Raw genomic sequence first — 25260 nt, forward strand, 5'->3', positions numbered from 1 at the left:
TCTCCCCGGCTCTTCCGATCACCCCTCTCCCCGGCTCTTCCAATCACCCCCCCCCCCCCGGCTCTTCTGATCACCTCCCCGGCTCTAGCGTGCGTGTGCCGCCGCTTACTGCCATGCTTCCGCCGCCCGCAACCTGCACGCTGCTTGAGGCAGGGGAAGAAAGGTCAGGAGGGACATGCAGGGGGGTGTGTGATGTGAGGGACATGGGGGGGGGGGGTGATGTGAGGGACATGGGGGGGGGTGATGTGAGGGACATGGGGGGGGTGATGTGAGGGACATGCAGGGTGGGGATGATGTGAGGGACATGCAGGGAGGGGGGGGGTGATGTGAGGGACATGCAGGGAGGGGGGGTGATATGAGGGAGATGCAGGGGAGGGTGATATGAGGGGTGCTGGAGGAGATATGATGATGATAAAAATATGTAGGGGGGTCTTATAAAAATGTATTGGGGGGTCTTTTAAAAATGTATTGAGGCGGTGGGGGTATTTTAAAAATGTATTGGCGTGGGCATTTTTAATATGTATTGGCGGGGTGGGGTTACATGTATTTAGAGGGATGGTTTTTTTTGGTATGTATTTTGTGGGGGCACTAGTAAGAAAAAATCAGCTGACATTAAAGATTTTCTTTCATAAAGCCTACTGTATTTATTTTGGTTACAAATTACATCAGTTATGCATGTATATGATGTTTGCAGTACAGTAGATGCATCGTAAAGTGGAAAAAAAGTAGTGCTTCACTTTAAGTACATTTTCACTTTACATACATGCTCCGGTCCCATTGCGTATGTTAAAGCGGGGTATGCCTGTACATATAGAAAATGTATGTATAGTAGTCGAAAGTGGTTTGCATGGGAATAAAAAATAGTGCATTTATGTTTTTAAATATAGAAAAGCATTCTCACAGGAAATAATATCAGTATTTTAATACTTTACAACCTGGAAAGCACAATTGAGTGTGGGGTGTCACTATCCTGGGCACACTGTGTAAAAAAAGATAATTGAAAAAAAAAAATATTTTATGGGGTACAGTATACATATCACTACGAATCACTAGTTCGTTATACATAAGACTTTTTCTGACTGAACTTCAGTTTTTGATTATTGGTTTGTACTCTGCTATACAATCTTACTGTGTACACTGGTCAAATACCACTTCTGTGTGGGTTACCTAAAAAAGATGCAGAACCTGCAAATGTTCTCTTAATCTGTTATTTTAAGGATTCAGGAAACACAAAATAGCTATTGGGCAGTAACAGTTTGGCTCAGCTGTGTTTATCTATTTACCAGGTAGCATACATGGCTATTTTGTTACCAATTATGGCTCATGAACACTATTTTACCATCTTTTTTCCTCCTTCCCTTCCCCTTTTCCCTTCCCCTTTAGAAAAGCGTTGTATCATAATAAATGTTGATTATATCATACTGTATGTTATCAGCATTACCACTGTGGGCGTAGTTTTATTGTTTTGTCCAATGATACCAGTAACATCTGTAGTTCTAAGGAAATAAAGACTAATTTGACTACACTAAATCACCATAGTGATTTAATAATTAACCATAAATTAACTTAAAACGCACCCTTTTATATTTGTAGCCTGATCCCCTTGGGCTACTAATTCTCTGGCCCATCTAGCACTGTAAGTCCCAGTAAAGAGTTGGCAGTGTTGGGAGCAAATCATGCAGGACCTGGTTGAATTGTTTTATGTTACCTAATAAAGTTCAGGAGTTGCCTGGTATTACAAGGGGGGCCTATGACTGATAGGAGGCCGGCTTACAAGCAACTCCCCTGGGAAGGAGGGGGTTCCCCTCTAGAGGTTAGAGCAAGGGTGCGCAAACTATTTATTTATTTTTTTGCTGCGCCCTCCTGCTCTCCTCCATTGTTGCCCCTACCCTACCTTACCGTGTGTGACGCCGCGTTACCATGGCAACCGTGACGTCACATGACCCCGTTGCCATGGTCACACGTCCTGAAGCTGGCTGAATCTCGGTAAGTAGAGGTTGCAGAGGCTTTGCGCGATCCCCTGGCATTTAATTTAAATCCCTTGGTGAAGAGCGTGGGACCTCTGCAACCGCCCCCCCCCCCCCACAAAATTCTCACGACCCCCAGTTTGCGCACTGCTGGGTTCATGTAAGGGTTCTGGGAGTTAGTTCTGTGCTGATTTCCTTCGTGGATGAACCATGAGGGAGGCTTTCCTGGAAAGGAGTGAGGCCCCTGTTAGGGGATAAGGTATGCTGAGGAGGGCTGCTCAGGGCCTCAAACCCGGGGTACTGCCATCAGGGAATGGAACCTGTAATGCTGTACTGAACCAAATAAACCCCAGTTATATAATCTTTGGTGTGATGTTTGAAGTGTGAGCACATTAATAAATGCATACAGTTTCAGATGACTGGCCCCTGTTGTTATCGTCAGTTAGTTTGATGTGACACAATCATATTATTGTGGTTAGTGTTTGTTACTCATGTAATAGCCATTCTCACACATAGTAGTTAATTTGTCCAATTGTTACATGTATCTGATGGATTGATTTGACATCACCAACATACTGTAGGAAAGGGGTTTGGTAAGTATGGGTCAAAAGAAAGGAGATACTACTGTATATATACACAAGTGAACTACCGGTACATACAAATTAAAATAATCCAAGTAGGGCAGACGCCTAAACTAAATTATATATTGAAGAGTACCTAAGATTACATACCAAATGTTTGTTACTCTCCGATATTACTTTGTGCAGACAAATATCAACTTGATTTCTCTTTTTATATCTATGTTCCCTCTCATTAGTATAATGTTAGGAGGAGAAGGCTGATTATTAGGAAAGTAGACTATTGATAGACGTGTAGAAGCAAACCGTTAGTTTTCTAGTATTTGTCTTGTGCAATCACAAGCTACGCAACAATAATACTTTCAATTTGTTCACTCATTTGCAACCCTCCCAAAAGAATTTAGGCTGAGGGAAGACTTTCTTTGTTTTTCTTTGTGTGTGTGTGTGTGTGTGTGTGTGTGTGTGTGTGTGTGTGTGTGTGTGTGTGTGTGTGTGTGTGTGTGTGTGTGTGTGTGTGTGTGTTTTCTAACATCTGTAGCTCTTGAAAGTAATTTGAGTGAAACATGCGTATTTTTCTTCTGAAGATGTGGTCTCACTCGCTGTATGCCACTGTGAGCTGCAGTAGCTTGCAATGCTTTCGTAGAATGGACATTTCACAAGTGATATTGAAGTATGCCAACAATACTGTAACTTCTATTAGGGATATGTCAAATCCAAATGATTATTTGTCATTTATTTGTGACGCGCCAACATATTCCGCAGCGCGGAACAATGAGGTACAGAGTTATGTTCCTTAACAAAATAAAACAGATACAGGCAGTTGAGGACAAACATGCAGAAACAGATACAAAGAGGTAGTGACGGCCTTGTTAGTGAGAGCTAACACTCTAGAGGAAATGCTAAATGCTAAAATGTTGATAAAAGAAGGTAAGGTGGCTGCTCATTATACGATAAGGTAGGGCTCAGGTTAAAATAGGGCCCAGTCTGACAGCTGAAGCCATTAGGGTTTTTTTTTTAAGGATAGAGAGATGTTACGTAGGGTGGAGATGGGTCCAGCCGCACACCTGGTCACAATTTTGGTTGGAAGGGGAGGGGAGTTGGATGTTAGTATGGCAAGTAGGCTTCCTTGAGAAAGGTTAGTCTTCAGGGTGTTTTTGAACATCTGAAAGCTGGGGATGAATCTGATGGTTCCTGGTAGGGAATTCCAGAGACGTGTCTTCTCACCTCCTTTAGAAATGTATTGCGTCATAATACATTTTTCTATATCATATGTCGACTTTACCATTTAATTTTGGGAAAGCTCTGATTCTCTGCACGCTGTTATCGCTTTGTCCAATAATACAGGTCACCTTTGTGTCATTGGACCGGTCCTCTTCTTAAAAGCAATTTAAGTGGAAAATGCATTCTTTTCTTAGGAAGATGTAGTCACATTAACACTACATGCCACTGTGAGCCGCTATCAGCTTATTAAGCAAATTTAACATTTTTATAACTTTCTCTGTAAGCATATGTTGAACCTACTTGTATGGCCTTTATGATTTTCTGTGCCTGTGACTTCTCCACATTGATCTAGAAGCTTGTATGGACTTTGTCTATTTATTTCCTGGTGTTTTTACTCTTCTGCATACTTCTTGGCTGTGTTACCTTTGTGGGAAAAGCTTGTACCAACTGAGCATGTGAAACGGAATTGTATGTTAAATACAACTGCTAGTGAAAGTGGTACTACTTTCTTCAGACCAATTTATAAAATGTAAACAAAAAAAATGTTAATGAGGAAAACATGTTATGTATTTTACAAGGCTTTGAATTGTCTCATTTCCTGATTAGCATCTCACACTATGGAAAAAAAAAGTTTTCGTATATGATAAAGATTAATGGCAAAGAACACAACCAATGTTCTACCTTGTTTTATTCACGCCTCTAGCTGGAGTCCTGTCTTTAAGCAGGAAAAAGTTTAAAAGTAGAAATACTAGAGTAACATTTTCTAACGATGCTTCTGGAAAACCAAATGTAAATGATGAACCAACGTTCTGAATAATAAAAACATTTGAAAATGATCAGAAGAGCCGGGTATTTATCAAGTTTACTGTGTAGTTGGTTGCTGGCTCCAAGTGCTGTTTCGATGTGCAGAATTATTTTATCAGTGAGCCACACACTACCATTATTCACATAATTAAACAAGTATTTGTTGTCATTCTTTGTCGAAATATACAGAATTGTACTGTTAATGAATAGACAGTGGGGATTTTTATTTTTTTAATGTCTGAAAATGGGATTGAATTATTTTTTTTTTCTTTAAAGATTTGATCCTGTTTGTTTTATTACTGAAAATGTAAACACTTGACTCACATTTGTTGGTTAGTAACATCTGGGAAAAGTGCACCTGCAAATGATCACGTTGTTGAGTAGCATTAGGAAAGCTTTCATGGACTCTTTCTCTCTCTTTCTCTTCTCTCTAGGCGAAGACAATGAAGAAGAGGGCACATCATCTAACCAAGGACCGGAACGATCACCGTCAACTTATGGGCCCGGTAGCATGCCAACAACTAACTACACTGGAATTCAGATCCCACCCGGCGCACACGCCCCCGCCAACACACCAGCTGAAGTTCCTCACAACACAGGTAGGGCGTTCCTGTTGTTTTGTTCCCTACCTTACTCGTTTGAATGCATTCAGCTATGTGTATTCATTTTAGAACTGCATTCATTATATAGCAGTAATACAGCAGTGACTATATAAAAACCACAATACCACAACAAATCAGAATGTGTTGTAGTGCATCAAGTGGGCAGAAACTGGAAACAGTGTTTTAGCCATATTACTGTACTTTAAAGCAGCAGTTCTCCCTACTTGTTTTTTTTTTTTTTTTTTTTAACTCCCCTTTTTTACCAGCGCCAGTGATCCTCTGGTCCTGAGATACATACGTGTAAATTTAGCATGTTTCAGTCCACTCCAGGGGAAACAAAATGGCAGGTTATATCTCCTGCATAATGCGGTCCAGAAGAAAGCCGTTGTGGCTACGTATTGGCTCAACTGATGCAGGAAGAACCGATGGGTATGCATCTCGGGAACCAGGGGGGTCAGTAACGATGAAAATAACGCTGTTGAACTCCAGAAACCCCCTTGTTTCCATCCTGGTAAAAGGAAAAAGGAGGGTTCATTAGGGATAAATGGAGACACAGCGATGGGTAGAGATTATTACCATTTTTACTTGTAACCCTCCCTTCCCTGCTTCCTAGGGAGGTTGCATCGGTGTGGTGCTTATATGGCGACTTCACAATGGTTTACCTTGACTCAGGGTGCAGGCATTTAGGCAGCTGGGCGATGAAGTAACAAGGTTGTGAAATAATGGGCGCCAAAAACTTTTATAGTACAACCGTCATTTATGCGTGTCCCCAACTGAGGGACCGCTCAGACATATCTTGAAACATTATTCAGAGTGTTATACAAAGACATACATTAATACTTCTTTCATCTGTGCACACTCAACACTTAGATGGAGGTACTCTGACTTAATTGCTTAGGTAGTCGTGTGACCTTGACCCCTTGTCTCTTCGGAACCCTTTAGATAGTTACCTGAGTATTCGAGGCCCCTACGTGAAAACCTGATAGGTCTCATTGTGCTTGACCACAATACCTTGCTGTATGTATTCGAGACCTGCCACTTCCACACAGATTGATGAGGAACTTTAACCCTGATCTGCGGATAGAGCTGATCAGCAGGCACCCGGGGGCCCCTCTTTTCTTGAGCCCATCTATGGCGTGCCGTATTCCTTTTACAGCAACTGTACAGGACTCTTGTTCCGTCTTTAGGGGCTCCTTATTAACATACCGATCTACTCTCCCAGGGGCTCCGTTCCTCTGGACCTCCAGGAACTTGATCTTCCAGAACAGTCCCTAAATACCCCTGCATGATGCATGGATCCCCATGTAAGGAAAATAAGATAATGCGCCCCAAAACAATTATATATATATATATATATATATATATATATATATATATATATATATATAGTGGTCGACAAATCACCCAAAAATCTACTAGCCGAACCAAAAAATCTACTCGTCACCTAGCCCCGACCCTAGCCCTAAAAAAGAGTAAATACATTTCTAGTAAGAACATTCGTTTTTGACATAAATGTATTTATTTTATTACATTATACTACAATTAGTCCTTGTGTGTGTGTGTGTGTCGGATCTAGGGGAGGAAAAAGCCAGATATAAATGACTAGTTTCCTGAACCCCTTAACCAGTGTCTGGATGCCCCCACTTCCCAATATCTAAAGCAGCAATCCCGCCTGGGATCTTTCCTGATCCGCAGTCCCTCGATGTCCAGGTACCTCCATTCCCGCAATGTTATACAGTATGTTGGAGGGGAGGCGTTCCTTACCTGTCTTCTGGGTTAGGGGGGATTCCGATCCCTCCAGTGTGAAGCTTGAGTCAGATCTGGAAGAAAGCAATATAGGTTATTTATTTCGGTGTAGGTATAGGGCAGTTAAGATATATATAGGGTAAATAAGATATCCAGAGTATGAGACAGAGATAGGGAGGGTGACAGAGAGAAAGAGAGAGAGAGAGAGTGTGACAGAGAGAGAGAAGGGGGGAGAGAGAAGGGGGGAGAGAGAGAGAGAGAGAGAGAGAGAGAGAGAGAGGGGAGGAGAGGAGAGAGAGAGGGGAGGAGAGAGAGAGGGGAGGAGAGAGGGGAGGAGAGAGAGAGGGGAGGAGAGAGAGAGGGGAGGAGAGAGAGAGGGGAGGAGAGAGAGAGGGGAGGAGAGAGAGAGGGGAGGAGAGAGAGAGAGGAGAGAGAGAGAGAGGAGAGAGAGAGGGGAGAGGAGAGAGGGGAGAGGAGAGAGGGGAGAGGAGAGAGGGAGAGGGGAGAGAGAGAGAGGGGAGAGGAGAGAGAGAGAGGGGAGAGAGAGAGAGGAGAGAGAGAGAGAGGGGAGAGGAGAGAGAGAGAGGAGAGAGAGAGAGGAGAGAGAGAGAGGAGAGAGAGAGAGGAGAGAGAGAGAGGAGAGAGAGAGATAGAGGGGAGGGGAGGAGAGAGAGAGAGAGAGAGGGGAGGAGAGAGAGAGAGAGAGAGAGAGAGAGAGAGAGAGAGAGAGAGAGAGGGGAGGAGAGAGAGAGAGAGGGGAGGAGAGAGAGAGAGAGGGGAGGAGAGAGAGAGAGAGGGGAGGAGAGAGAGAGAGATAGAGGGGAGGAGAGAGAGAGAGAGAGAGAGGGGAGGAGAGAGAGAGAGAGAGAGAGAGAGAGAGAGAGAGAGAGGGGAGGAGAGAGAGAGAGAGGGGAGGAGAGAGTGGCAGAGAGTGACAGGGTCAGGAGGTGGGTGACTGGGTGACGGTGACTGACTGAGCAGGTGACGGTGGCTGTGTGTGGGCAGGTGGCTGTGGGTGGGCAGGTGACGGTGGCTGTGGGTGTGTGTCTGTACACAGACACAGTCTCGCACACAATCACACTCTCACACAGTCACACTCTCACACATTCACACTCACGCACAGTGACACACAGTCACTCAGTGACACACACACACACACAGTCACTCAGTGAGACACACAGTCAGTGACACACAGTCACTCAGTCACACACACACACACACACGCAGTCACCCACTGTCACTCACACACACACACTCACCCGCATGGCAGGGGGTCTCCGCACGGCAGGTGGTGCCATCGCAGTCACACTCACACAGTCACACACTCTCACAGTCCCACACAGTGACACACAGTCACTCCGACACACACACACACACACAGTCACTCAGTGACACACACATAGTCAGTGACACACACACAGTCAGTGACACACACACAGTCAGTGACACACACACAGTCAGTGACACACACACAGTCAGTGACACACACACCGTCAGTGACACACACACCGTCAGTGACACACACACAGTCAGTCACACGCACACACTCCGTCACACACAGTCAGTCACACACACTCTGTCACACACACACACACACACACTCTGTCACACACACACACTCTGTCACACACACACACACTCTGTCACACACACACACACACACACACTCTGTCACACACACACACACACAGCCTGTCACACACACACACACACACAGTCACTCAGTCACAGACACACACAGTCACTCAGTCATACACACACACAGTCACCCACTGTCACTCGCATACACTCACCCGCATGGCAGGAGGTCTCCGCACGGCAGGTGGTGCCTCCGCAATGCAGGGCGGGGGGGGGGTCGCACATAGCGGGGGACTCCGCACCGCAGCGGGCCCTCCACACGGCAGGAGGACTTCTGCAAGACAGGGGGGGTCGCCGCATGGCAGCTGGGGCCTCGACACGGCAGCGGGCCTTCCGCACGGCAGGGGGGTTCGCCGCACGGCGGTGGGGGCAGGGGTTCGCCGCATGGCAGGGAGGCATGGAAGGGAAGAGAGGAAGGGAGTTTAAGCATGGCAGGGGGGAAGGGAATAGAGGCAGGGAACTGAGGCATGGCAGGGATGGGAATGGAGGCACGAGGCTTACTTACCTTCTTGCTCCTTGCAACAGGATTCAAAGGGAGGGGCCACCGTCACAGCGCGGGCTCACAGTGTTCGAACGCTGGTTAGGGAATGCACTCGCTCCCGGTCTGCAGCTTTCGGTGATCACGTGACATCAAACAGGGAAGTTGTCAGATGGTATAAACACTTGATTTGCTGCTGCTCACAGATAATTATACACCACTTAGCCTCGTTTTCTAAGTGTAATATGCCAAAAGCCATAGAGGCTCTAAAGCACTAGATATAGAGAATAAAAAAAGTTAAAAATAACACTATCAATTCCTACGCTTTTCTTATCAGATACTTCTTCAGGGAATAAAGTTACTTGAAAAAGTGTACATTGAAAAAGAAACTAAAAGCTTTCTGTAGGTAGCATAGAAAATAATTTTAAATATATATATATATATATGTAACGGATTTTCTGACCTGGCTGACCCACCCAATCTCACATTGGCCCCTGTGGTCTAACCAGTCCCCATTACATGGTCGTGTCTGGTGGTGCACCTGTTGGCAACAGGACTCCTGAGTCTCCCGCATGATGTTGTGTGGGGATTGCCAACCCAGACAGGCAGCTGAGGTAGTGTGCATGAGTCCTACCTATATCCAGTGCAGCGCCTCCACCTCATCAGGATCCCTGCGTCTGCGTGGGGATGATTCTGATGAGGAACTCCTCCGTGGTGGTGCCTTCCGCTGGAGAGTAACTTCACACTCACACAGTGGTGTTGTCTTTGAACAGGGCATCTTTATTGTTGCTTGGTGGTATGGGCCAGCTGCCCCTCACAGCTAGCAGCTTAGCCGCTCATTCCTTTGCTGCACTCCATTAGGAAGGTTCCTTCTCCTCTAATAGAGTTGCTCTCCACCTCTCCCCTCAGGGAGATTCACCAGCTTGTCTCTCTGCTTTGAGCTGCACAGCCTCCAGCTATTGCATCAGCCTCTGCAACACTGTTGCAGACCTCTACATGACTCTCCTGAACAGAGTCAAACACCAACAGACTGAACTGCTAACTTTAGGCAGTACTGTGTCTTATATCACCTCTAGAAAACAGACACCCTCTGTGTCACTAAGGGTGGACACAAAGCATGTTGTCACTTCCTTTGGGACATATGACACCTCACCAGGGTTTGAGGGCAAACCTCCATGATTGTTGCTGGCAATCCTGCATACTTACCAGGTTTACTGCCAGCATGAGAAAGAGATATGTACACCAATTTTACACATGGCTACATATATATTTTAATCACATCGCTTATTGCTCCTTTGTAGCATTGGTTTTGAAAAAAGTCAGCTGTTTTTATATAAAGCAATGTTGCATTCAACTTCTACTAATCCTTTGATGTATCTGAGAACACCTTCATTCTGTCTGTTAACAAAGACTCATACTAGTCTGTATCACCACTATATGAGAAACATATTCCTTCCATGCAATGCATACAATATTTCCACTAGTAGAAGGACCTGCAATACTTGGCGTTGGACAAAGTCTGTTAAAGACCACTTTCAATCTTTTTACTACAAATAGGAAATCTGTGCTGGCCTTATCAGTGAAGAAGTAATGCAAACTATTGGTAGCCTCTTTGGCAAAGACTTATTGGCATTCTTGAGTAGAATGTTCACATTGAAAAAGTAACATTAGCACACTAATTATATAATAACGTGTTTCCTTTTTTTAGTCTGTTTATGCTTTGAACCATTTACACTTCTAAATTGTGATGCCAGCAATAATTTTCTGCTTCTTTATCAAAGGGAAATCCTTCAGATATAAAAAAAAGAATACTTCATGTACTCACATAAGCCATATTTGTTTCACTTCTATTGTTAATCAAAACTGCTGCCCGACTGCCTCCCTTATTTTGCACGTAATGTTATTGACTACAGTACATGCTGGTACATTTTACCCTGATTCTGATAATATCATGTGACTTAAGTAGACCATTGTGTAAGAGTTTTCTTTGGTGTAATCCTGTTTTGAAGCATGCATATTTATGATTTGGTTTCATATAGACACTTAATATTACTTTGCCACCTTTTTAACACTCTACCATAATATTTGGGCATCATTTTAGAAAGCATCATAAAGTATTTTTACTAAAAAAACACTAGCAGAGGGATTAAAAAAAAATTAGTGTAAATTAGTGTAAATTAATTTGTTTACAAATAAATAAAATTAGTGGTACTGTGGATTTGTAAATAAAAATACAGTGGCACCCTTTGCTTCCTAGTAACATCACACTAAGACCACCGCTAAAAAAAAATGGGGGTTAAGAGAGATGCAAGTTTTGACTAAAGACTCAAACTGCTTAGATGTTATTTTCAGTTATGACTTAATCTCAACAAGTATGAAATAAAGTGCATTGTAAGCAGCACTGGGGGAGGGGAAGGAGGGGAGTTAATACAGCCACTAGCACTGACAATCTGTGTCATTGTTACAATGTTCCTCTTCATTTCACCAGAATTCTTTGACATTGCATATTACTGTGCACTCATTAGTCGTGGTACTGACTATTTTTAAGAATGGACCTATGTGACCCCCAAAAATAAGTTACCTGTGTGTATCTGCCAATAAAACTAGGTGTGAATAAATCTGTTCAGTTCCATTTATCAAATTAATAATGTGGAATCTGTGATACTCGATTTTAACAGAAACATGACCTTTCTTGTGGATGCAGCAATTAGCAAACGTTTCCATGTTGTCACAGAGATGTGTAGCTTTTCTGGTGGTACGCCAGCACTCCACACACAGGAACGTAGCTTTCTCAGTCGTAGGAAAATGGCTGCTGCTTTTTGCTATAGAAAATATTGCTTATTTGGCCTATTCATTAAATATTTACAGTATTAAATTCATTTGAAAAAGTTAATACATGTACATTTATGTTTAATAGTGCATTGCTTGTCTTTGTTAGATTTTTGTTTATTTGATGTAAACCACAACTGTAACATAGTCGTTCTGGAGTTGAGGCAATGTAAGTAAATTGCTGTAATGGGGTTATTAAAAAGATTGATTAGTTGTGTTGTCGTGGCATGAATCAGATCTTTGCTGCACACTTGGGTCCCAAATATGCGATCACTAAGTTAGAGGTGTCCATACCTCAGGAGTTGTCTCTTATAATTTGTAATATATATGAGATAGTCTGGTTCAACATGTGTTTAGCACGTTGGTGTTCCCTCCAACAGTACCGATCTAGCAGATACTGTACCTATTGTTAAGCGATGTACCTATTAAAAACAAGTTTACCTATTGTACCTGTTTCTGCCTGTATATGATAGACGTCCAAAACTCCACTGCCTGTCTCCCATTGGTTGGAGCTCAGAACCTTCAGCTAATTCAAGCAGCTTGAAGCTCAATGACGGATGTGATTAATGATCAGCGTGTTATAAGGACATCATCATCACTTCTATTTTATGTATATTTAATTTACAAATCCAAAACTACTTTACAAGGGTTTTTTTTGTAACTGGATCTTTGCCTGTAATAAATTGCGTGTGTTACGATGCCTTCGTATGAGGTGCACACATGCTTGTAAGCTCCTTTATCCCACAACTACAATGGAACTGTATTTTCATGTGCCCAGTGTTGGATGTTCTCCATGACTTGTCCTGGTCGCCATCATTTTAACGTCTTCAACCCAGTTTGTAACATTGGCCGAGACCCATAGAGGGATTTAACTTGTACCATCATACGGTATAATAACTACAGACCTACTCCAGAAGTAAGAGGAATACAAGGCCTTAGTTATTTTCTGATAAATTGCTTTCTCTATGTATATATGTTTATTATTTTTATAGTGCCCCCAATGTACTTTTGAGAATTAGTAAAACTGTACAGGGAGATGGTATACACAGTGTCACAAGTGCATTAAATGGGATGTTAAACAATGGGAATCGGGGCATCCCTACCCAACAGAGTTTACAATCCAAATGGAATAATCGGAGACTTACAGAATACAATAGGTGCAGGTGCAGAATAAAACATATTTGAGGGGGAAAGTAAGTGCATCAGGCGTCTGAGGAGTTGCCACAGGCCCAGACTAGCCAAATGCTTAATTGAAGAGGTGAGATTGCAGGCGTGACTTGAAGATGGGTAGGGATTTGGATTGATTCTATGCTGAGGGGGGAGAGATTTACACAGATAGGGAGCCAAAAGGGAGAGAGGAGTCAGACATGAGAGCTATTCCGGTTACCTCATTTAGTCTAGTCTTCACGCAGGGCCTATTTTAGCTGAACTTGAAGTAGGGTTTTAATGTTACAGTACAGAGCCTCAATTTATTTTGTTGCGGACACTTGGCTTTACGTGTCTGCATCCAAGTCAAGGGCCCCTTTGGGCCTCCCTATCACACTATAAACATTAGAGTATTCCTTTTTCAAGAGATGTTGGACTGTAAATGTCACAACACTTCCATCATCATTTAATTTCCCAGCATTTTTGTGAATTTAAAATGGCTACCAACTGGAAGCCGCCAGCAAGCCATTCATTGATGACTTATGAGGTCACAGTTGCTGAATTGGTTGTCAGGAAGGACGCTGCCCAGTGCCTATCCTGGTGTCCTCTTCACAAAATGTTCAACCATGAGTTTGTTGTTGGAACTGGAGAATGTAATTGTGTGTTATATTTGTAACCGTATACTACTCTGAGTCGTAACATCCTGCCATCTTTAATTTCCTGCCAACATCCCAGGTCTTCTCCAGTCCAAGTTTTAATTTGCTGACTGATGCAGCCAGCAAAATTGTAATGCTAGTTAGCGATTAGTGTAGAATTGCTGGGTCAGGATGGAGAGCCATGAGACCTCCCAGCTGGTGTTACACAAAGTAATTTGTCAAAATGCCATACCTTAACTAAACCTCTGCAATTTCTATAGATTTAAAGTTAGAAACTATTTTACTACAGATGTTCTAGAGTTTCCAAAGAAGACTACCTACTACTAATGCAATGAGTTGAAACATCTGTTTTAATAGCTTTAAAATGCAAGAATTACTGTCACACACTCAATGGCACAATGACCATTAGCACTGAATACCATATGTACATTTTGGGCTAATTATTCTGCGGGCAAAGTTGTAAAGTAGACCTGAGAAATGTGTAGACTGACATCTTCAGAAGAAGAATGCGGCTTAAAAATAAATATATTTTTTCAAAGAATCCTAAATCAGACTGTTTGACGCTGCTGCTTACTTGAAAAGTCAAAAGGCTAAACAGGGCAGCAGGGGCTATATTTGTTATTTGTATTATTGGAGTTTTATTTTTAACATCATTTAAAAGGACAATATTCTTACACCTGTGTTTCCGATTGCAGGTGGACACACCATCAACCAACCTACTCCACAGAATATACCTACCATAGACCCATCTTTGTATAATGCTAAATCTCAAGGTAAGAATCAATATGAAGCAGGCATGATGATGACCCATTTGTTGTGCTGTATTAGGATGCTGCAGTGGTTGCATAAAGATGGAATTCGTTTTTTAACTTGCATTTAGTGAAAAATACTTTTTGAACTGTAGACCCCATCTAAAGCAGCAACCCCCCTGGTGTTTTCTTTTTTTTTTTTTTTTTATTCACTTTTCATTTTTATCTCATTTGAACCCCAGGGGTACTTCAAACCGGACCCATGCTCCGGGAACCTCCACTTTCCCCAGATACTTATGGTTTAGTTGTTGGTTTTCCGGCTCTGAAGCAGAGTATCAAAATGAGTTTGGGGAGGGGGGACTTCGCGGCATTCCCAATGGATTACTGCGGGCGCTATGTTTGATGATCCATGAATCCCCTCCGCACTCAAATACACCTTGCAGACACCAGTGTTTTATTAAAAATAGTGTAGCTGTGTTTCGCCCACCCTCTGGGAGATTCCCTGGCTACCAGGTGTGTAGTACTGTTTACCTGCTTTTTCACAGAATCTCTGAGGTTCCACCGTTGTTGTTGGGGAAGACAGGACACGCTTTTGGGGTGCTAGTTTGTTCTTTCTCACTCTTGGTTCAGCGCCTCCATCCCTTACAGGCTTCAGGAGTGCTGGAAGCAGTCCCTGAAGAAGAATTCTTTCATACTCCCCCTGACAGACTGCAAGCCCAGGCAGGAGTATATTTGATAACAGGAACATCATTATTCTTCTCTATTATAGAGTACAGCATGCAGGCAGCACTGCATACTATAAGGTCTCCAGCCTCAGGATGGTGCCAGGACTCAACCCCCAGTCGTCGGTCCTAACTCTTCCCCTACTCCCTGATGGAGCAGGAGGTATGCTACTCACTACCACTCCCCTAAGGGAGGGCATAAAAGGTGACAGAGCCCTGAACACCTCTTATGTGAGACCAGTCTCTCTTAAAGGGAAGAGAAAACTGGCTACATTTAGGAATTGAAGCCCCTTAATACCATGGGGGAGGGTTCAAGGTCTGAGCCCAGGATTGGGCAGAGCACAGGCTTTGTCCACCTCCCCCTGTCACTCAAGGGGGCTGCTCATTGATGGGGAAAACCCTGGATTGGGCCTAACACTGCCTGAACTGATACCAGGACTTGCATGTCAGGCAGGGCAGATTAGTAGCCAAAACAGGCATGGCTACAATTGTAATGGCTTTAATAGCCAACATAAAACAACACCATGTTGTCATTACTATGTTTGATAAAACACTGGTGTCGGCAAAGTGTATTTGTGTGGTGGGGATTCATGGATTTTTTTAATGTTATACGGAGCAGCGGGCACTGCTTTTTCATACTTTCACCATTTGATGTTCATTCCGGAGACGGGACCCTTCAAATTGAATCTGGTGACTGCAGATTGTATAAAACAAGAAACAAAGAAGTCCAGAGCAACATCCTACGTGACAAAAATACACAGTAAAATACCTATATATCTCTTGAAAAAGGGGTAATTTAGTTAACCCTTTGGCCAAAGCGTGTAACCCTGCGAGCCACTTTCAGGACATGACCATAATATCGCAGGTCCTAAACACGAACTGATTAAATCCATATTTACATCTATAATTAGAGGAAGGATGGTCCTGGCATTGAACCTGTCGCAACCACCTTATAGACACATATATACATATATATATATATTGTGTCAATTTTGGGGGGTTTCTGAGAGCTTGCTGGGTATCTGTGTGAGTGCAGATTGTGCCTGAAATTCGTGGATTTGTTAGGGTTAGCGTCTCGGCTCTGGCACACACCCCTGGTTTCAATTCTGTAGAAAAAGATAATATGGACGCATTGCGGTTTTAAAATTTAACTGAACAAGACATACTGTAATGTTTTAGTGTTTCTGCACAATCACAGATGAATTAACTTATTTAGCGCCTATTGGGCCTAGTATGTATTTCAGAAAAATCAGAAAAATTACACCATCCCGTTATCCCTTTAGCAATGAGAGTGCCTGAAATAGGATAATGTGGCGTCTTTGACACATTTAATAAGAAACAATTAGTTGTCATTAAGTTGGTCTTGAATGTAATCATGAAGTCCTCAAGTCAGGAACCTTTCTGCTGACAGCTCATAGGCCAAATCCAGCTCCCGAAGGACCTTGGAGTTGACCTTGAACTGTCTGCCCTTTCTTAATTTAACTGCAGTTTCTCAAACCGCGATGTGCACTTATAACAATGAAACTCACTGTAAGGCTCAGGTAATACAAATGCTACAAAATGTTGAAGCTTGGTAATGAAATGTTTTTATATACAGTCATGTGAAAAAGAAAGTGCACCCTCTTTGAATTCTATGGTTTTACATATCAGGACATAATAACAATCATCTGTTCCTTAGCAGGTCTTAAAATAAGGTAAATACAACCTAGATGAACAACAACACATGACATATTACACCGTGTCATGATTTATTTAACAAAAATAAAGCCAAAATGGAGAAGCTGTGTGCGAAAAACTAAGTGCACCCTTACTGCTTCTATAGGAATTAAGATGCTAAGTAGCAGACAGGTGCTGCTAATCAAATGCCCTTGATTAATTGGTCATCAGCAAATGTGACCACCTCTATAAAAGCCCAAGCTTTAGCAGTTTGCTGGTCTGGAGCATTCAGGTGTGTGTTAACACAATGCCAAGGAGGAAAGACATCAGCAATGATCTTAGAGAAGCAATTGTTGCTGCCCATCAATCTGGGAAGGGTTATAAGGCAATTTCCAAACAATTTAAAGTCTATCATTCTACAGTGAGAAAGATGATTCAAAAGTGGAAAACATTCAAGACAGTTGCCAATCTTCGTAGGAGTGGACGTCCCAGCAAATTCACCCCAAGGTCAGACCGTGCAATGCTCAGAGAAATTGCAAAAAAAAACCAAGAGTTACATCTCAGACTCTACATGCCTCAGTTAGCATGTAAAATGTTAAAGTTCATGACAGTACAATTGGAAAAAGACTGAACAAGTATGGTTTGTTTGGAAGCCTCTTCTCTCTAAAAAGAACATGGCAGCACGGCTTAGGTTTGCAAAGTTGCATCTGAACAAACCACAATACTTCAGGAACAATGTCCTTTGGACAGACGAGACCAAAGTGGAGATGTTTGACCATAATGCACAGCGCCACGTTTGGCGAAAACCAAACACAGCATATCAGCACAAACTCCTCATACCAACTGTCAAGCACGGTGGTGGAGGGGTGATGATTTGGGCTTGTTTTTGCAGCCACAGGACCTGGGATCCTTGCAGTCATTGAGTCGACCATGAACTCCTCTGTATACCAAAGTATGCTAGAGTAAAATGTGAAGCCATCTGTCTGACAGCTAAAACTTGACCGAAATTGGGTCATGCAATAGGACAATGATCCCAAACACACCAGCAAATCTACAATAGAATGGTTGAAAAAGAAAAGAATCAAGGTGTTGCAATGGCCCAGTCAAAGTCCAGACCTCAACCTGATTGAAATGCTGTGGCTGGACCTTAAGAGAGCTGTGCATAAACAAATGCCCACAAACCTCAATGAACTGAAGCAACGTTGTAAAGATGAGTGGGCCAAAATTCCTCCAAACGATGTGAAGACTGATAAAGTCATACAGAAAATGATTACTTCAAGTTATTGCTGCTAAAGGTGATTCTACAAGCTATTGAATCATTAGATGTATTTAGTTTTTTCACACATGGCTTCTCCATTTTGGCTTTATTTTTGTTAAATAAATCATGACACGGTGTAATATGTCATGTGTTGTTTTTCATCTGAGGTTGTATTTACCTAATTTTAAGACCTGCTAAGGAACAGATGCTTGTTATTATGTCCTGATATGTAAAACCATAGAATTCAAAGAGGGTGTACTTTCTTTTTTACTATATATATATATATATATATATATATATATATATATATATATATATATATACACACATGAAATTCAGTCAGCACACTGTAGTTGAAAATGTTGTAATAGCAGATGCTAGTCCCATAGAGAGTAAATATGATACGAACCAATCCAAAGACCAGTAAAGAGACAGCAGACCGCACGGGGTTAATCCAAAAGTCTATATTCACAACATGAAATACACGTAAGCCAACGTTTCGGTCCCACAGAGAGACCTTCCTCAGGGCCGTGCAACCCACAAGTGTAAGTGACCAAACATATATACCCTCACCCATAGTGCAATGCAAACAAAGGGAACCAATCACCAACATGCAATCAGACATAATATGCAACATAGCTGTGCTCCGTGCCCCCTCCCCTATTACCTGAATATCCAAATGATTCATCATGACATAAGAGTAGGCTCTTAAACTGTAAGTGAGAGACACCCTGAGACACTGGTCCCAGAGTCTACTGCCCGTGCGGGGGAACGTCGCGCGCCGCGCATGCGCAGTGGGCCAAAACACATTGACTGCCGGGGCGCCAGCAAGGAGAGTGCGCCGCGCATCACAGCTGTGAGCAGACGCCTCATTAATTCTCCCTGGCAACCAGGGACGCCGGCAGCGCAAATCGCGCATGCGCAGTCTGGAAAACCGCCTCGGTGCACAGTTACCCACACACTGACAGCAATAATGGGCTAAACAGAGTAGTAAAACACAGAGCGTTGAGGTGAACCACAGGGGGACAGATAGAGGTATAGAGCACAAGGAGCGCATAGCATCACCATAGTATATAAGGACAAAGGAAGTGCAAAAGTGCAGAGGGAGTGATGCAACAGAGTATGAGTGACAAACATATAAAAGGCATAATGTAAAACTAAGTCAAAGCAGGGAGACAACTACAGAAAGCAGCTAAGTGAAAGCTCCTCATTTAGGCCACCAGGTGTCATAGTCCTTAGTTCATAAATAAATACACAGTGATGAAAATATGGTGCTCAAGTACATGAAACTATATATTGTTGAAAGGAGAAGAGGCTAACTGGGGAATAATCAATGCTGATAATTAGTACAGACCTATAATGGGGCTCTAGTCACCCTGAAGGTAGGGGTAGGTGCATGAAACACCCTCCTTTACCTCATTGGGCTGGCCTCAGGTAAAGTACTCACAGTAATAAAGCCTCCAGTTGCTGTCTCCAGCGGCGTGCAGCTGTATCCTGGTGAGGGAAGTCCAAAGTAGTATGTGTGCAGCGCACAGCCAAGAAAGGGATGATGAGCAGGTCTGGCAAAAAATCTTTATTTGGGTTCCATAAAAACGGGGGTTACAACCTTCGACGCGTTTCGTGCACCGCAGGCACTTTGTCAAGACGCGTCGAAGGTTGTAACCCCCGTTTTTATGGAACCCAAATAAAGATTTTTTGCCAGACCTGCTCATCATCCCTTTCTTGGCTGTGCGCTGCACACATACTACTTTGGACTTAGTTCATAAATAAGCCTTGCTTCCTGTTTAAGCAAAGTCCTGCCCCTGTCACCCCCATGGCGGGGGACTGGAACCTGCAGAATAGGCATACAACGAAGTGTGGCCAATGTGTGTCTTTTTTCTTTGAAATGTCTAGCCACAGGTAGACACTTCAGATCTATATCAGAGGCATCACTCAGTAGGGCTTTTCTGATGTTTGAACGGTGCATGGCCATGCGTTCTTTCAGCATCCTTACAGTCTTCCCGATGTACAGCAATCCACAAGGACACTTAATAAAGTACACCACGAATTTTGACTCACAGTTCAGTTGTTGTTTGATTTTAATCGATACGCCACTATGCGGGTGATTGTAGCTAGGGCCCAGCTGCATATAGTGGCAGTTGGTGCAGCCATGACAGCGGTACGAACCAGGTTTTTTGGCTAACCAGGTGGTGGGTGTTATAAGCTATATTAAGCCTGTTGCCTTGCAAAAGGTTGGACAGGTTGACAGGGGTGAACTATTGACACCTTCGTCAGGTAGACCGGTGAGCAACAGGCTTAATATAGTCAGTACATTCAGTACTGCTACAAACAGCATTAAGCGTTGCATTCGGGGCAATTGGCGCATCCTGGAGAATGACGAGAGGATTGGTGCATATGCTAGAGAGCCACCCCTATTCTGCTTTCGTCGGGGACCGAACATTGGTGACATGGTCACTGGATCTGATCCAATAGACAAATATGCCACACCCACCACCTGGTTAGCCAAAAAACCTGGTTCGTACCGCTGTCATGGCTGCACCAACTGCCACTATATGCAGCTGGGCCCTAGCTACAATCACCCGCATAGTGGCGTACCGATTAAAATCAAACAACAACTGAACTGTGAGTCAAAATTCGTGGTGTACTTTATTAAGTGTCCTTGTGGATTGCTGTACATCGGGAAGACTGTAAGGATGCTGAAAGAACGCATGGCCATGCACCGTTCAAACATTAGAAAAGCCCTACTGAGTGATGCCTCTGATATAGATCTGAAGTGTCTACCTGTGGCTAGACATTTCAAAGAAAAAAGACACACATTGGCCACACTTCGTTGTATGCCTATTCTGCAGGTTCCAGTCCCCCCCCGTGGGGGTGACAGGGGCAGGACTTTGCTTAAACAGGAAGCAAGGCTTATTTATGAACTAAGGACTATGACACCTGGTGGCCTAAATGAGGAGCTTTCACTTAGCTGCTTTCTGTAGTTGTCTCCCTGCTTTGACTTAGTTTTACATTATGCCTTTTATATGTTTGTCACTCATACTCTGTTGCATCACTCCCTCTGCACTTTTGCACTTCCTTTGTCCTTATATACTATGGTGATGCTATGCGCTCCTTGTGCTCTATACCTCTATCTGTCCCCCTGTGGTTCACCTCAACGCTCTGTGTTTTACTACTCTGTTTAGCCCATTATTGCTGTCAGTGTGTGGGTAACTGTGCACCGAGGCGGTTTTCCAGACTGCGCATGCGCGATTTGCGCTGCCGGCGTCCCTGGTTGCCAGGGAGAATTAATGAGGCGTCTGCTCACAGCTGTGATGCGCGGCGCACTCTCCTTGCTGGCGCCCCGGCAGTCAATGTGTTTTGGCCCACTGCGCATGCGCGGCGCGCGACGTTCCCCCGCACGGGCAGTAGACTCTGGGACCAGTGTCTCAGGGTGTCTCTCTCCTAACAGTTTAAGTGCCTACTCTTATGTCATGATGAATCATTTGGATATTCAGGTAATAGGGGAGGGGGCACGGAGCACAGCTATGTTGCATATTATGTCTGATTGCATGTTGGTGATTGGTTCCCTTTGTTTGCATTGCACTATGGGTGAGGGTATATATGTTTGGTCACTTACACTTGTGGGTTGCACGGCCCTGAGGAAGGTCTCTCTGTGGGACCGAAACGTTGGCTTACGTGTATTTCATGTTGTGAATATAGACTTTTGGATTAACCCCGTGCGATCTGCTGTCTCTTTATTGGTCTTTGGATTGGTTCGTATCATATATATATATATATATATATATATATATATATATATATATATATATATATATATAATCAAAAAATAAATAGATGATACCGTTCTGTGGCTAACGAAATGCTTTTATTTGTGCGAGCTTTCGAGATACACTGATCTCTTCTTCCGGCGATGTTACAATGAATGAAGCAAGCAAAAGCTATACTATAAATAGTGTCTATTGGAATGTTATCTGTGCTGGTCCTTCCCCCGGTGTGGATGTGTTTTATGGCTGGATGTGCCAAAAGGTTCCTGAAAGCAAGTGATGAGTGTGTATGTGCATCAGTGTGAATTAACATGAATGGAGAGCCCACAGTATATACAGTGCTTTACAAAAGGTGTGTGTGGAGTGGGAGCGGATATAAATGGTGTGGGTGGGTGTGGAAATGTGAGAGTTAGTAGTATAACTAAAAGTGTGTGTGGATACTATGTGGTCCCTATTGGTGTATAGGGATGGAAAAACAAGGAGTATAAGTATGTGTGAGAGACAGCTGTGTGTGCATACATATAGCACAGTATGTACAGACATGGCCTATTGCGCTCATGGGAAGAGAGTTCACTTGTCAGTAATGACTCATAAAATTTCGATCTCTGTTTAGGCCACTGCTAAGTGTCCTGAACAGTTGCATAAATTTGTATTCATGCAACCGTCTCTCTTTCGGGGTTTTAAGATTACCTTTAAGTATGGCAACCCTCAGATCGTTCATCTTATGGCCAGAGTAAGAGAAATGTTCGCCAACAGGACTGTCTCTTGTTCCGCGTGTGATGCTGTGGCGGTGCAGGTTCATTCTCTTGTTTAGCCCCTGCCCTGTCTTACCTATGTAGTAGCAGCCCCCTGGGCATTTTATGGGGCTGCTACTACATAGCAGCTTTGGTGGCCATTTTGATTTCACTCCAGTGAGCAAGAATGCTGGTAAGGCCTCGTCCAGGGTAGAAGAGAGCGCGCTGGTGCTCGAGCCCCGTGACGTCAGGCGCTCATGTTGATCGGGCAATTCATGGCCAGGTAGTTGCACACGTAGAGGGGGCGTGCCCGTGACGACGTCACATGAGTGGTTCGCTCTCATTGTCTGAACCGCGCACGTGACCAGGGCAAGCGTGATGAATACAAAACTATTTGTCTCGGCAAGCATTGCGCTTCTGCACGCTCACGTGCACGCGTAGCATGGACCCTACAATTTACTTTTGTTTTGCGAGCGCTCGAGCAAGCTCTCAGCCTGGACGTGGCCTAAGTATCTCGGAAACTAGGGGGGCCTGGAGCTGAAATTCCCTTTATTCAGCTCTACAGGTTCCCATCATGTATGGAAAAAGAAAATAAAAGGTTTTGCAGGGCTTCTCTTTTAAATGTTATCATAAATACAATTATTCATTATTTCATTCATAAGCATGGCTGTGTTATAAACCTGTGTCAAACACGTAAGCTTATTTTGGCCACAATGTTTAACTTGTACAGTACATTAATAATGATTAGATCTTTTGTGTGTTTTCCACACAAAATCAATGTGATATTTAGAATAACGCTATCATTTCCGTCCCTCGTGTGCACTTCTCAGTCCTGTAATAATCCGTTGTGCAGCTGTCCAAAAATGCAAATTTCATCATAAGTGACCTTCTTAGAATCTTACAATAAACATTAACTAGTAAGAGCTGGTATTAATGTGCTCACTCAAACCAGGATCTCATTCTTTTTCTTGAGCTAACATGAACACAACAAAGCATAAAAAGCTAAAATAAATTACTAACGCACTTCAGCTTGTTGGCTGTAAACAGCCCCAGAAATGGTGTATATGGCAGTGTATAAATTGGGAAGGGAGAATAATTATTGGGTGTTTCAAAGTACAGTTTACCATAAAAGCCAGAAAGTCCCAGACAAGTTTAGGAATTCTCACTTTATTGTACTTTTCTCCTTTGCTTCTACTATACATGAACCTCTAGCAGAGTGTGCATCTAACACAGGGGTGGGCAATTACTTTGGCTGGAGGTCCACTTGACAAGCTTCATGGCACATACTTAATGTAGAACAGACATTGTCTGTGGCCCGCAAAACTTACCAAAGCTCCCTTCCTCGCCAGCTTTTCCCCCACCTGTATCTCCCCTACCTTCCTCTTAACCCCTTCACTTTCTGCTTCCTTTTTCTTTATCTCCCCCCTCCTCTTCCTCACTCTCCACCCCCTCACTTTCCTTCTCCCCCTCATTGTAACTCGCCTTCTCCTCTCCTTCCCCCTCTCAATCTCCTTCTCCCTTCTCTCCACTTACTCTCCTCTCCCTCCCTCTCCTTCGGCCCCTACCTGTGGTGTGAGCGGAGCAGACAGTGGCACAGCTGAAACCCACCCAGGTGGTGATTACAGAATTTGGGCCCGATTTCTGATTGGCCCTAACTTCCGTGATAGACCAGCCTTGTTGGGCTCCAGCCGTGCTGCTGACTCCCCCACCGCCTGCTGCTGCTGCCCGCACCACAGGTAAGTCCGGGAAGCGGGTCTCTACGGGTGGCGAGATGCAGGCAACGTTCTGCAGACTGTATGTGGCCCATGGGCCATACTTTGCCAACCCCTGATTTAACACCTCTCACACAGATTAAATAATACAATGCTTGTGTGGGATTATCGAACAGGCCTTTATAGACATAAAAACCATTAACAGTCTTCTTCTGAAAAATTAAGCACAATAAGACTCTAGTGATGTTTGAATGAAATGCACTGTTAAATCTTGTGTTTTTTATAGGAAGCAAAAGCTAGAAGCACAGGTTTGTAACATTTATAAATGTGGAAATATTCCCAACTAGGCATTCTTTACAAAGATATTTTGACAAATGTTGTAAAATCGAACGGGGTAACTTTAGTGCAATTGATGCCAAAACAAAAGAAAACATTTCCCTGTCAGAAAAAAATAATTCTGTGTGAATATAATCTATAGAAAGCAATACAAATAATTGCATTATCTGATAAGAGGGTGAAACTCCTGATATCCATACAGTATGTGCCACCGTAAGAGAATTTAAAGGGGAAATTATTTTTCAAATTAATGAAATTGCTAAAATATTAACTCTACAGTAACTTACCAAATAAACATATTAAGAGTCATTAACACAAATTAAGCAAGCAGAACGGGCAACTGACCTTCCATTGATGTAGGGAAAGTTGATTTAAAATCCTATTTTATATGTATTATTTGACATAATATTTGCTGAATTTTATGAATAGGATAGACCGTGTAGTGATGTGTCAGCAATTTATTGAATTGGATAGATTTGTATTTTCTCGTACCTACCATATTATTTTTGGGACATATGTAAAGGCTGGAGGAGGACTGAATGGTGGTTTTTTAAATCGGCTTGCAACCAGAAACACTGAAACACCTGGGATTATAATGGCAAGGATCCAGCTGTAATTGGCTAGCTTGTCTGCATTAGAGCAGACAGAAATCCTAGACTGGAAT

The 25260-nt window shown here is 43.2% G+C and overlaps 1 protein-coding gene across 2 annotated transcripts in view; it reads left to right on the top strand.

Moving 5' to 3' along the window:
* Positions 1-25260, top strand: part of VTA1 (vesicle trafficking 1) — a 76772-nt gene that overhangs the window by 45798 nt on the left and 5714 nt on the right. For both annotated transcript variants that reach the window (XM_075597106.1, XM_075597107.1), the window contains exons 4-5: positions 5005-5169; positions 14361-14438. In XM_075597106.1, coding sequence (XP_075453221.1) covers positions 5005-5169; positions 14361-14438 — 243 coding nt within the window. The remainder of the gene's footprint in view (positions 1-5004; positions 5170-14360; positions 14439-25260) is intronic.

Source organism: Ascaphus truei, chromosome 4 (genome assembly GCF_040206685.1).
Source record: "Ascaphus truei isolate aAscTru1 chromosome 4, aAscTru1.hap1, whole genome shotgun sequence".
Lineage (NCBI taxonomy): Eukaryota > Metazoa > Chordata > Amphibia > Anura > Ascaphidae > Ascaphus > Ascaphus truei.